This window comes from Erythrolamprus reginae, chromosome 2 (genome assembly GCF_031021105.1).
Source record: "Erythrolamprus reginae isolate rEryReg1 chromosome 2, rEryReg1.hap1, whole genome shotgun sequence".
Lineage (NCBI taxonomy): Eukaryota > Metazoa > Chordata > Lepidosauria > Squamata > Dipsadidae > Erythrolamprus > Erythrolamprus reginae.
The window spans coordinates 306,283,750-306,298,544 of record NC_091951.1 but is presented as its reverse complement, the minus strand read 5'-3'; the positions used below and the strand labels follow the sequence as shown (position 1 = coordinate 306,298,544).

Here is a 14,795-nt window from a genome sequence, read left to right as displayed (position 1 = left end):
ATAAATCTAAAGCATATAAAAGGGTGAAGAAAAGAATGTAGGAATAAAATGAAGTGTTTCCTTCTGACATGGCTATCTGTCTGAAAAGACAAAAATGAGACAATGAACCAGATGGATTATATTGCAAGGTTACTGGAGGTGATAGTGGAGGTGAACACAGCCTACTGATAATCTTTGAGAACTCCTGGAGGACTGGTTACATCTGAGAAGGCTGGAGAGGAGTAACTGACACCCCCTTCTTAAATATGGGAGAGATGAAGTATGCAGGGCAATAATCAATTTATTATTTAGAAGTACAGTGGTACTTCTACTTGCGAACTTAATTTATTCCGTGACCAGGTTCTTAAGTAGAAAAGTTTGTAAGAAGAATCAATTTTTCCCAAAGGAATCAATGTAAAAGCAAATAATATGTGCGATTGGGGAAACCACAGGGAGGGTGGAGGCCCTGTTTCCTCCCAGGAGATTCCTAGAGAGGCCTCACAAAGGCTTCTCCCCACCTTTTCTGGCCCTGTTTCTTCCTAGCAGATTCCTGGAGAGGCCCCACGGAGGCTTGTCCCTGCCTTTTCCAGTTACAGTTTTGGAGGCTCGGGTTTCTAAGTGGAAAATGGTTGTTGAGAAGAGGCAAACAAATCTTGAGCAAACGGTTCTTATCTAGAAAAGTTCCTAAGTAGAGGCGTTTGTAGGTAGAGGTACCACTGTATATGGTAAACATTTGAATATGATTAAGGATACACCATGTATTTATTGCAAACAAATTGGGTTAGAGGCCAGTGGTGGGATGGTGGCTGTCCACCACATATACTCTTACCTAAGATGATATAGCATATGCAAGAGGGCAGCTTCGCTTCACTAAGGAGCAAGCCACAATAATAAAGCTTGATGAAAAACGAACCTTAAACTTGAGGCACCAATACTAAAGTTCTACTTGTACAGTGCTGTTTCTCCAGAGTGATTCTCTAGAGTGTAGATGTCAAAAATGTCTCCATATGCAAGATCCAAACTGCTAAATAAATTAGCAATTTATTCTTCTTCCTTCATTTGGCTTCTGCTGCATTGCCATTGGTTTTGCTCTTTGGCTTTGCCCCTTATCTTTCTGCCTTTGCGGCACTTCTCAGTGCAGGGCTAATTTAGACGAAATGCAAGATAATTGACAATTTGGACACCCTGAGGAATGAGATAATGACCATGGCCTTCGTGGGAGACTTGAGTGGATATAAGCTGCGAGGATATAATGATAGAAGATGGTGGGGCTGCTGTAATGATATCTCCGACTCTGGTGCTGTTTTTGTCTTACCAGAGTAGCTTTAACTTTCAGAGCAGCAAAAAGGCTCTGTTAAAATGGGGAGACTCTTGTTATATAGTCAGGAGTTTAATGGGATCATCATCATCCCTCTTTATATCTGAATTTGCTGGATTAGTACAAGTACAGAGAGGGCTCAGCATTTCCAGCAAGAATACCTTTTGCAATTCTCTGGAAAGTGAAAGCATATGCTATTAGCAAATTCCTTTATTGTCTAGGGGTGTCGGCTAAGATTATATGTCTGTGCTGTGACCAAAGAACATTTCATTCCTAATGAAAATGGTATTGTGAACATAATTTGAGCAATTGATGTAATAGGTTGTAGCAAAAGGCTCAAAGAAAGATATGGCTGGATTCTTATTCTAAGCAGTGGTGGAATGCCAGTTGCCCAGATGATAAATCCTGCATTCATACTCCATTTGATGACTGGACGATATTTGCTTTGCATCTCCATTGCAACATTGTTGAGACCATGCTAATTCTAAAATAAGAAATGGATGAATGCTTTGGAATGACAAAATAAGGGATAAAAAAGAAAATCATTCTTCCATGAAAAACATCCTGAAGTTGTGGTACTACATCGAAAATGCCTTTTCTCTCTTGCATTCGCGTTCCATCTGTGATGGCAGGAAAATAAAGAAGAGATTCAGTTATGGCCTGAAATGTAAACTCAGATTTTTAAAAATATTTTGTTTATTTTTTTCAACAAACAATACATAGTTTCTGCAGTTACCACATATGGCTGTCATTCTAGCTAGCAATCATCTGTGAATATTTCTGATTATATTATATTAGAAGGTTTAGCCAATCCAATTTATTATTTATACCAGGGATGAAATCCACACTTTTCCCCTACTAGTTTTGTGGGCATGTGGCAGTGGAAGGATACTGCAAAATCTCTATTCCCACCCCACTCCAGGAGAAGAATACTACAAAATCCCCATTCCCTCCCCATTGCTGGGAAAAGGATATTGCAAAATCTCCATTCCCACCCCACTCTGAGCCAGCCATAGGTGGTATTTATTTATTTATTTATTCATTCATTCATTCATTCATTCATTCATTCATTCATTCATTCTGCGGAGAGGGGCGGCATACAAATCTAAATAAACATAAACAAACATAAACATTCATTCATTCAGTTAGTTAGTTAGTTAGTTAGTCCAATACACAATGAGGGTTTTAGTGGATATATATCTATATACATATAGTAAAATACATGATGAAAGTTATAGAGGAGATACTCATAGTAAAATATATCTAAGAAAGAATAGAAGAGAAGATATAGTAATAGAACATATCAATGAAAGAATAGAAGAAGAGATATAGGAATAGAAGAAAGGTATAGGAGATATAGGAGAGCAATAGGACAGGGGACGGAAGGCACACTAGTGCACTTGTACTCACCCCTTACTGACCTCTTAGGAATCTGGATAGGTCAACTGTAGATAATCTAAGGGTAAAGTGTTGGGGGTTTGGGGATGACACTATGGAGTCCGGTAATGAGTTCCACTCTTTGACAACTCGGTTACTGAAATCATATTTTTTACAGTCAAGTTTGGAGCGGTTAATATTAAGTTTAAATCTGTTGTGTGCTCTTGTGTTGTTGTGGTTGAAGCTGAGGTAGTCGCCGACAGGCAGGACGTTGCAGCATATGAACCTGTGGGCAATACTTAGATCTTGTTTAAGGCGTCTTAGTTCTAAACTTTCTAGGCCCAGGATTGAAAGTCTAGTCTCATAGGGTATTCTATTTCGAGTGGAGGAGTGAAGGGCTCTTCTGGTGAAGTATCTTTGGATATTTTCAAGGGTGTTAATGTCTGAGATGCGATATGGATTCCAAACAGATGAGCTGTATTCGAGGATGGGTCTGGCAAAAGTTTTGTAAGCTCTGGTAAGTAGTGTGAGATTGCCAGAGCAGAAGCTACGTAGAATTAGGTTTACAACTCTTGAAGCCTTCTTGGCTATATTGTTGCAGTGGGCTTTGGCACTTAAATCTTTTGTTATTAGTATACCGAGGTCTTTAACCAAGTGGGTATTATCTGTGATAATTTGATTATTCAGTTCGTATTTGGAGTTCAGATTCTTCTTCCTAAAATGTAGGACAGAGCATTTGCTAGTTGAGATTTGGAGTTGCCATGTGTTGGACCACTCAGAAACAGTGTCAAGGTTCTTTGAACTACTCAAAATTTCCACTACCGGTTCTACAGAACCTGTCAGAACCTGCTGAATTTCATTCCTGCTTTATACGTTTACAGATGTGACATATTGGTTAAGTTGTGAGATTAGAGCCATAGAACCTAGGCTTCAAAGCTTCATTTTACCATGGAGCTAAATAGACATTCAGTTAGTCACTCTCAAGCCAAATCTACCTCACAGATATATTGTTCAGATCAAATATTTATTTTGTGGGAAAGGTTTGGGGGATAAATTCTTAAACGACTTCATTTCTAGTGAACTCTTAACAAAAAAACCCTTCCTCGTTTCAGCTGTTCTCCAATAAATGGACAATACAAGGGACAAAACAAGGGGGTTGATGTAATGGTATATGGTATAAATTAGCCCTATTCTATATGCAATATTACTTATGTGGAAAAGAAAAGAGCCTGGGTAGTTTTACTTAGTCTGAACTCCTAATCAGAATCTTAAGGCGATTACTCAGATTTTGAGACTATTTGAATAGGATTTGCTTGCCAATTGCATACCAAAATTGTGGAATAAGCCTAGTATTAACCTACCATGTTAAATCAATCAATAATAGTTAAAGAGTGTAGTTGTAGAAGGAAGCTTTTGCTATTAAGAGTTTTAGTTTTAATCAAAACTGCACTTTATAATTTTATATTCTTAAGTATATAATTTTAGTACAGACAGATTTGCATTCAACATGTCTAAAAATACTTTAAAGAAGCATTAAGCAATTAAATTACTTTCAAATAATTATCAATTTTAGAAATCTACTGGACTATGAAAGCCGTTTTATTCAGAGAGAGTTATTTCCAGGTGAATAGATCTGGATACATTTTTTTTAACCCAGCAGAGTACAGTGAGATTTAGAGTACTGTTGGAACTCTTTGAAATATTTTAGTCAAGATGTGTCAAGAACACAATGTGTCTGAGGAAGAAACAATAGGGCAGGGTATGCTAGCAAGACATTTATTTTGGACAGTCTTGGAGGTAATCTTTCCACAGCTGTCCCATTGTTTAGTGTTTACTATCTCTATTTGTAACTATGCTGAAACCCCAGAAGTTGCCTGGACTTTTCAAGTACAGCCTAATTCACAAAGCTATGAATCCTGCTCTAGTTTCCTGCACTGGATATCTGTAGCTCACTGCGTACTTTCAGCTCTGTTCACAGAAAACATAAAGCTAGGATTTATAATACTCTATTCCCCATTTTCTTGCTTGCTTCTCCACCCACAGCCTGATGCCATGACAAGTCACTAATCATTATAGTTTCATTTTGTCCTGCTTTTTCAGTAAAACACAGTTTCCTGGGATAGTTCTAGCACCATTTATTGTTTCCCAAGTTATTTATTTATGGATTTTATAAACTGTCTCAAAGACCATGTTCAACAGCAACAGTGCCAAAGCCAATGCAGCAATGTAGTAAATATAATAGTTTTTTAAAAATTCTCACTTTTATACTGGCACAAATAAAAACAACATTCATACTAAAATCTATAAATCCTGCAGGCCTTCTGAAACATCAACTTTTTACAAGTTTCTAGCCTAGGGGTGGCCTGGCTGGTCTAAGTGAAAGATCTTACACCCAGGTTTTTAATGTTTCCCCTCTAGGTAGGTGGAGACCTTCAACAGGCATTCACTGTTCACTCACTGGTGGGCACAAAGTTTGTCTGTGATAGGTGGACCCATAAATTCCTGGGATGAAACCATAAACTTCTGCCGCACGAATCCCAGCGACCGATTAGGTCCCACAAAGTTGGCCTTCTCTGAGTCCTGTCGACAAAACAATGTCATCTGGTGGGACCCAGGGGAAGAGCCTTCTCTGTGGTGGCCCCGACCCTCTGGAATCAATTCCCTCTGGAGATCAGGGGGAGTTAATTCCACCCTCCTTGCCTTTCGCAAACTCCTAAAAACCCACCTCTGCCATCAGGCACGGGGAAATTGATTCCCCCTGGCCGTTCTGTTTTATGTATGGTTTGTTTGGGATGTATGACTGTTTTTATATTAAGGGTTTCAACCATTTTAATCATTTGATTTGTATTTTGTATTGCTGTTGTGATCCGCTCCGAGTCTTCGGAGAGGGGCGACATACAAATCTAATAAATAATAATAATAATAAATAATAATAAAAAGCTCTATAGATGATAACCAACACTTAACTGCACCCAGGAACCCACTAAGGAAAAATTTGCACCACCTGAAATTTTTGGGATTTTGGTTTATGGGGAAATGGGGAGTTGGAAACTTTTATCCTAGAACATTTTTGCTACATTTCTTCACTGATTATTGAAGAATTGGCAGACATATGTAGAGATTCATGTCCCAAGCTGATATGGTAAGAAGGTTAACAACTCTACTTTCTGGAAAGATTCTTCTCAGCCTATTCCCAGACTGGCATTATAAGACAAGTAATAGGCTTTCATATCCTTCTTGGAAAATAATTCATTAATTCATTATCTCTCTTTGATGGAAAGTATAGCAAGAAATGGCAGGGTGAGGAGTGGGATGTGGACAGAGGGAGAGGAGGGATATGGGAAGTAGCACAGCTGTAGCACAATTTAATTGACAATGACTATTTGGAGTATGTTCAAATTGCTATAAAATATTCTTGGATCTGAGGCTGCCCATGTGTCTCTTCAGCCATATTTGAATGGCTGCCAGTAAAAAGTGTTATTGCTATTGTTAAGGTTAGATCTGCAAGGCATTTCTGGCAGAAGAGACAATGATATATTCTTAGAGCATGTAGAATAAAAGGGTAGAATTTTTAGGACAGCATCAAATTGGTTAGAAATGTAATTATCTTTGTCAGCAGACTCTTGTGCTATACTGACTATGCAGCTCATCAGGAACCATTACTATAAAATATGTTTTCCCTCAGGGATCTATTCTTACCCTTTTATTTGTGTATATATACACTTTCTTGGCAGCATTATTAATAGATCAGGGCTTTATTACCATGTCGCTGCTGATAATATTCAGTCTTAGTAACTGGTTTTTATAGATCCAAACAAAGCAGTCCTTCACTTGACACCTTGCTTTATTAAAACTGAGTGGGATGGCAGCTAATTTTTAGACGAACATTGAAAAGGCTGATCTAGTTCATCTGAATGTAAAATGCTTTCTTGATATTAACTCTTTTAGTGGTTTCGTAATGATTTAATCTTTTTCCTTGTGAAAAGATTGGCAGTTAGATAGATGCATAGATACTGAGATAGAAAAAAATAATAATTCTTTGTAACTAAGAAAATGTAGCAACAGAGTCTTTTTACTACAAAATTTTTTAATACTTCATTCATGAATATTTCTTTCTCATATTGTATAGCCACCCTTTCCCCTAGGAAAGCAGCTCTGAGGGGCACATAAAACTTAATTAAAAAATGAATAAATATATAAAAACAGGCAAAATTTAAAAATTACTATTAAAAAGACACACAAAATAGGAAAGGATGATGCTGACCACAATTATTTATTTATTTATTTATTTATTTATTTATTTGTTCGTTCGTTCGTTCGTTCGTTTATTTATTTATTTATTTATTTATTTATTTATTTTGTCCAATACACAATGAGGGTTTTAGTGGGTATATATACACATAGTAAAATACATGATGAAGGTTATAGAGGAGATACTCATAGTAAAATATATCTAAGAAATAATAGAAAAGAAGGTATAGTAATAGAACATATCAATGAAAGAATAGAAGAAGAGATATAGGAATAGAAGAAAGGTATAGGAGATACAGGAGAGCAATAGGACAGGGGACGGAAGGCACTCTAGTGCACTTGTACTTGCCCCTTACTGACCTCTTAGGAATCTGGATAGGTCAACCGTAGATAATCTAAGGGTAAATTGTTGGGGGTTTGGGGATGACACTATGGAGTCCGGTAATGAGTTCCACGCTTCGACAATTCGGTTACTGAAGTCATATTTTTTACAGTCAAGTTTGGAGCGGTTAATATTAAGTTTAAATCTGTTGTGTGCTCTTGTGTTGTTGTGGTTGAAGCTGAAGCTGAAGTAGTCGCTGACAGGCAGGACGTTGCAGCATATGATCTTGTGGGCAACACTTAGATCTTAAGGGAGCCATCACAGAACCAGTCTTGTTCTCTGGACTCTCAGGCTTGATGACATAGCAGATCTTGAGGGACAGCATGTTGAGATGGATGGAACTCATCTCACTTCAGGGAAGAGAAGATTCCACCAGGTGGGCACTACAACAGAGAAGACCCATCTTCTGGGTATGCTAGATGTAATTCCCTGTCAGACAGGTCCTGCAGCATGCTGTCTTTGCCAGATCTGATGGTGCAGGCAGATGTAATCAGAGAAAGGCAGCTCTCAGATAACCTGGTCCTATGCCATAAAAGGCTTTAAAAGTTAATACCAGCAGCTTGAATTGGACCCAGAAGCAGACTGGCAACCAATGTAGCTTGCAAAGCAGAGATATAATGTGTATTGCTCTAGGGGCAGATGTAATTGCCTGCACGACTGCATTTTATATTAGCTGAAATTTCTATATACACTTCAATGGAAGCCTCATGTAGAATGCATTACAGATGTCCAAATGGGAGGGGATTAGGGCATGAATAACAGTGAGCAAAGGCCACCAGCCTATCACCCAAACTGGGAATGGCTGCAATTGGCACACAACAGGAAATTGTGCAAAGATCCCCTTAGTCACAACTGCCACTTGAGTAGAAGTTGTGAATTCAGGAAGACCTCTAAATTGTGCACAAAATCTGTCTGGGAGAGTTCTGCTCCAATCAGCACCAAAGATAGCATTTCCCTAAAACCAGAAGATCCTCCGCCCAAAATCTCAACCCCAACTCACTCAATCTTGCCAAGGGTCAGTTGAAACTTGTTGCTTCCCATCCAGACCCTCACAACCTCCAGGGACTGAGATAAGATATTCACAGCATCAGTTAATCACCAAGTGTCATCGGTGTACTGATGATATCTTACAACATAGCAATGGATGAGCTCACTCAGCAGACTCATGTAGACATTAAATAGAATAAAGAGTACTTAGTCCAGTGACTCCCCTCATAGCAAGGGTTGAGGGTGGGATCTCTCATCCTCAATTGCCATGAACTATAATTGGCCACAGACAAAGGAATGAACCATTTCAACCTTGTTCCTTTGATCTTCAATCCTCTGAGCCGATTCAGAAAGATACCATGATTGTTAGTATCCAAAACTGAAAAGAAGTCGAGTAGGGCAAGGATGAATGTACAGCCCATGTCCCACCATTGCAAGAGATCATCTAAGGCCCAACCAGTGCTGCTTCTGTACTATATCCAGGTGTGAATCCTGACTGAAAGTGATCTACATATTTTGTTTCATTTGAGATTCTATAAAGCTGATGCACATCAACCATTCTCAATCACCTTCCCCCCAAAGAAAATATTAGATACTAAATAGAAATTGTCCAGTGTGCAATGTTTTATTGTGGCTTTTTGAGGAAACACTGAACCTGTATCTGAATGAATCTGTCCAGTAGAACTGTCAGAGTCTGTAGCTGTCCAGCCAGCACACAAGCAAACAATTCAGCAGGATTCATTTGTAAAAGAAACTGTAGCTCTTACAATACCCTACGAGACTAGACTAGACTTTCAATCCTGGGCCTAGAAAGTTTAGAACTAAGACGCCTTAAACAAGATCTAAGTATTGCCCACAAGATCATATGCTGCAATGTCCTGCCTGTCGGCGACTACTTCAGCTTCAACCACAACAACACAAGAGCACACAACAGATTTAAACTTAATATTAACTGCTCCAAACTTGACTGTAAAAAATATGACTTCAGTAACCGAGTTGTTGAAGCGTGGAACTCATTACCGGACTCCATAGTATCATCCCCAAACCCCCAACACTTTACCCTTAGATTATCTACGGTTGACCTATCCAGATTCCTAAGAGGTCAGTAAGGGGCGAGAACAAGTGCATTAGAGTGCCTTCCGTCCCCTGTCCTATTGCTCTCCTATATCTCCTATACCTTTCTTCTATTCCTATATCTTTTCTTTTATTCTTTCATTGATATGTTCTATTACTATATCTTCTTTTCTATTATTTCTTAGATATATTTTACTATAAGTATCTCCTCTATAGCCTTCATCATGCATTTTACTATGTGTATATAGATATATACCCACTAAAACCCTCATTGTGTATTGGACAAAATAAATAAATAAAATAAATGTGGTAGCAAGTAGGAAGTAGAAGAAGTAGAAGCAAGGAGTAGAACAAGAAGTAAGCAAGCAAAGACAAACAAACTCCTATGTGCATGCAACAGTTAAGCAAAGCCATGCCCAGGCTCCAAGCTGCCTGACATGACTCACAACAAATCCTGTGTCTCAATCACCAAATAGTTCCCATTGGCTGACACGTTATGGCTATTCCAGTTTATACATTCTTATACACTGACAAGATACTAAGAAAACTGCTCATTACGCCCCTTGAAAAAAAGTCTCCCAGCCCTCCTTACCTAGCCCTGATCATTTTCAACTGAAATCCATACTCTTTCTCTTATCTCCCTCCCTCCTTCCCTCATCATCCAGTTTTCTATGATAATTCCATAGGCCATATTTGTAAACATACAAAACAATTTGCTTCAAACTCATAAGTTTGCTTTATTTTTTCCTCCGATTGTGCTGTCTTGCATAGGAGACTAAGGGTCTAAATACATTTTGTTGATCTGGAAAAGGAGTAGGCAACTGATACAAAGGATTCTGTATGCATTTTCCGGAAACGTTCTTAGGACATGGTCAAAAAAGTCAAAACTAGCAGCCATAATGATGCGATTGAAACTCCATTCCTCTGAATGGCAGCCTTGTCCTAGAAAACATCTCCTTTCTGGCAATTGTCCTCTCTGTTAGAGGCACCCAAATCATCCAGCCAATGTAAGATTTCCTGCTACAGCATGGGGTTGGACTAGATGACATCTGAGATATCTTCCAGACCTAAATTCCTATGCTGTTTCAAAGTGTCTTCTGAAGCCACATCTAGTGGCAGGGTTTGTGGTGCCTCCTTCCTCTTCTTCCCTTCCTCTCTCTCTCCCTTGCTCCCTCCTCTCTTTCTCTCTACCTCTCTTTTTCCCTTCCGGTGAAGAATCCCAGAAGGTTTTTGATAGCAGAACACCCCCCCCCCCCGAAACATATTGAAACTGAGAACATGCCCAGTAATCATCAGGCATTCTTAGAGCTCCACTGTTGATTAGCTTAGTATGGGCAAGTCTTCCTACTTCCCCCTGGGAGCCAAAAGGGCATGGTGGGACCCTGAAAGCAAGGGAGGTTCTAACTTACCTTGTTGCCAGTTTGCTTCCTCCCACACCACAAGGCAAATAAACAAAGTCGAAAAACAGATGGCGACCACATGCACAGTGCTGGAACTTGGCTTCTGTGCATGCTCAGAAGGGAAAAACTTGATTTTTTTTTAAAATTAAAAAGGATGGTGGCACCCATGGACCGCCACCAACCAATCCGGTTCGGGGATGTCATTGTGAAGTCACCAGTGGGTCGCTTCCGATTTGGGTGAACCAGTCCGAACCAGAAAGAACCCACCCCTGCTTTACATCTCTCCACGGAAAGGAATACCCAGAAGCTCAGTAACTATATAAGCAAATGTATAATTATATTTTTTTTGGTTCTGATGTCTTCTGTTAATAATTAGGTGGAATGCACATCAGACGTAAACACAAAATTGTATTATTTGGAACAAGGGAGCAAAGTGATTTAATAAATATAACATTTTTATAATCTCTACGAGCTGAGTTAAATGTTTTTGAATAACCCCACCTTAGGCATTCTATTTGTTTGTCATGTTTTTGTGTTGTCAAGCCAGAAATACACAATTCCTTTATCAGTGTGCTGCAGTGTTTGATGGACAAGAAATTTTATTTTAAATGGATCAGAAATGCCATTAGTAAACAACCAGGCTGACATCTTTACAAAAGAAATGTTACACCAAGTACATACACTATCTGTATGTGTAATAATACTTATTATTCTTAATGTCCCAAAGAATCAATGGTTTAAAAACTTTCTTGCTCAGATTGATCAGGTGTAGTTACAACACTTTTGTTGTTTAGTGACTGCTTGATTATACCTATATTCAGCAAGGCTGTAATTTGTGATCTAGTTATCTCACCTGGTATTGGCAGATTTTTAATATCCACATAAAAGGGTATTTCACTCTCTGCACATCTCAGGTTTATTTTATATGTAGTGCAAATCTCAGAATGCTCTCTTTAATAACTTGAAATTTTAATAAGGACCTAAGGAACAGTTGAAATGTGAGTGAACTTCTATTTAAATGAGGGCTTTGAGAGCCTGGAGAGTCTAACTTGGTGAACTCTAATTAAATCCCACAAGGCCACCAGGTCTGCCTCCTTTGCTCTTGATAGTAAAAGTGAGGTCTTCAAAAAGAGTCCCCTGGCAGTATACAAGTGGGATGGGGGAAAAAAAATCCTTCAACCCTGCACTGTAATATTTTTTAAAGGAAGAATTCCAGAAGGATTTTCAGAGAAAGGAACAATAGCTAGAGCATGAAAATGAAAACCAGCAGGCTGAAAAATATGCAGTGACTATTAGAAAGCAAATCCTTTTCTAGAGATTCTTCCCCCAGCGCATACAAGCACACCGTATCAGACAACCTATGTTTGATTTCATGAAACCATGTTTCCATGAGCAGCCCTTAATTAAGATCAAAGGTAACTTTAAACTTATAAGAGCTACTTTAGAAGCATTAGAATGTGTCAAGTTCAAGAACGCCTGAGAAACTCATTTTTCTTCAAGCAACAGCGAGTTTCATATTCTTTTGCTGGTGATAACAATTCTGCCAAGTAATCAATGGGTGGACAATTTCAAGACTGGTGAGTGTGGCTAAAGCAAGTGATGGGCAGAAGAAGGCAGAAAGTGGGTTGGCTAGCCATTATTTCACTCTCTGTGGATTTATTTATTTATTTATTTATTTATTACTTAGATTTGTATGCCGCCCCTCTCCGAAGACTCCGATTTAGAGTCGGCTTTAAGGCATCTGTAGAATGTACTGTAGATGTTGCCAAACTATAAGTCCACAGAATCAATAATATATACAGTAGTACCTCGACATACGAGTTTAATTCGTTCCGGACCTGGGCTCGTAAGTCGATCAACTCGTATCTCGAACGGCTTTTCCCCATAGGAATTAATGTAAATAATTCTAATTGGTTCCAGCCCTCAAAAAAGTCACAAAGTTAGTCTAAATTATGCAGAAAGACATGTTTTTAATGAAGAAATGTACATGTACATTTAAATGAATAATAAATTTTCTTACACTTAACTTGTAAACATTCTTAAACTTTTACATTTACATATGTACACAGTAGCCTAATCATCTGTTTTTGCCTTTTTGGCTGCACTTTCACTTGGAGCAGCTCTTTTCATAAGAAATTTATTCAATGACATCTGCTTTTGCTTGCTTTTCAAAATGTTGCGAAAGTGAGTCAATGAGGTGTCATTGAAAAGTGCTGCTGAACGACTCGTGGCTACTTTCTCTGGGTGATTTTTTTTTGATGAAACCAACAACATTCTCTCACTGCGCTAGCATCGTTTTTATTTCACTGGTAGGAATGACTTCCTGTGGTTCCTGTACCTCTTCCTCACTACTGCTCATCTCTTGGGTCATCTCCGTCTGTTGCATCTCATGGAGTGCCTTCAGGTCCTCTGTAGAGAGCAGTTCTTCATGCTCTTCGACAAGCTCATTGATGTCACCCTCGTCTACCTCCAGACCCATACACTTACCGAGTGACACAATCTCCTCCAACGGGGTGTCAGTCTTGGTGACGTCCTCGGTCTCGCCCTCGGGCTCAGCAGAGTCCCTTGGTGCAACAGCAGCAGGCCACAACTTCTTCCACGCCAAGTTCAAGTTTCGCCTTGACACTTCTTGCCAAGCAAGGTCAATGATGCTAAGGCAAGAAACGATGTTAAAATGATCCTTCCAAAACTCACGCAGTGTCAAGTTGGTGTTCTCTGTTACGTCGAAATATTGGCGGAACAGATGCTTCGTGTACAGCCTCTTGAAGTTAGCTATGACCTGCTGATCCATTGGTTGCAGGATTGAAGTCGTGTTGGGTGGGAGAAAGAAAACATTTACAAACTGAAATTCTTGAAGGATGTCCTCTTGAAGACCGGGTGAGTGGCCTGGAGCATTGTCGAGCAGCAGTAAGGCATGTAGGGGGAGTTTATTACTCAAAAGACATTTCTTCACCGTAGGACCAAAAACAAGATTTACCCAGTCCACGAAGAACTGCCTCGTTACCCATGCCCTTGCATTGGAGCACCACATGACATGGAGTTTTTCCTTTAGGATTTTGTGCGTCTTGAACGCACAAGGATTCTCAGAATGGTACACAAGAAGTGGCTTTACTTTACAGTCACCCGACGCGTTTGCACACAATGCAAGGGTTAGACGGTCCTTCATGGGCTTATGTCCTGGCATGCCCTTTTCCTCGGTAGTAATGAAAGTCCTACGGGGCATTTTCTTGCAAAACAGCCCAGTCTCATCACAGTTAAATATCTGTTGAGAGACATAGCCTTCTTTTTCAATCAGGCAAGCAAAACGCATAACAAACTCCTCCGCTGCCTTGATGTCTGCACTCGCTGCCTCCCCATGCCTAACTACTGAGTGAATGCCACTTCTTTTTCTGAACTTGTCAAACCACCCATGACTTGCCTTGAACTCATCTGGATCTCCCGACAAGGATGGTTCATTTTTCTTTAGGTCGGAGAATATCGCACGAGCCTTCTCGCTGATGATCGCCTCTGTTATTGTATCTCCGGCTAGCTCCTTTTCTTTTATCCAAATTAACAATAACCTCTCCATCTCTTCATGAACAGATGTCCTAAGTTGGGAAACTATCGTCGCACCTTTTGCTGCTTTAACACCTTTAAGGATGTCCTTCTGCTTCAGGATCATACAAATGGCGGACGTACTGCGTTTGAACATCCTCGCAAGTTCAATAACATGAGTCCCTTTATCGTGCAAATTAATTATCTCCTGCTTCGCTTCTATGGATATCATCATCTTCTTCTTCTTCTCAGCGGCCTTTGCACTACCGGACACTTTTTTGGGAGCCATGATGCACAAAAGTCTATACTCGCTCTAAACACCGACACCACCGAGACGATACATTTTTTCACGCCGAGAAAACCGGAAGCCAACTAGAGCGGAAGTTCGGCTCGTATCCCGAATTTGAGCTCGGGTGTTGAACAGAAATTTTGCTCTCGTCACGGCTCGTATCTTGGAATACTCGCATGTGTAGCAGCTCGTATGTCGAGGTAC

At 39.6% G+C, this 14,795-nt stretch overlaps 1 protein-coding gene across 1 annotated transcript; it reads right to left on the bottom strand.

Moving 5' to 3' along the window:
* Window positions 1–13,046: 13,046 nt before the first annotated feature.
* LOC139159592 (tigger transposable element-derived protein 1-like) lies at window positions 13,047–14,591 on the bottom strand. Its single transcript, XM_070736896.1, has one exon. It carries the CDS (start codon window positions 14,589–14,591, stop codon window positions 13,047–13,049), a length of 1,545 nt encoding a protein of 514 aa, XP_070592997.1.
* Between the last annotated feature and the right edge of the window lie 204 nt (window positions 14,592–14,795).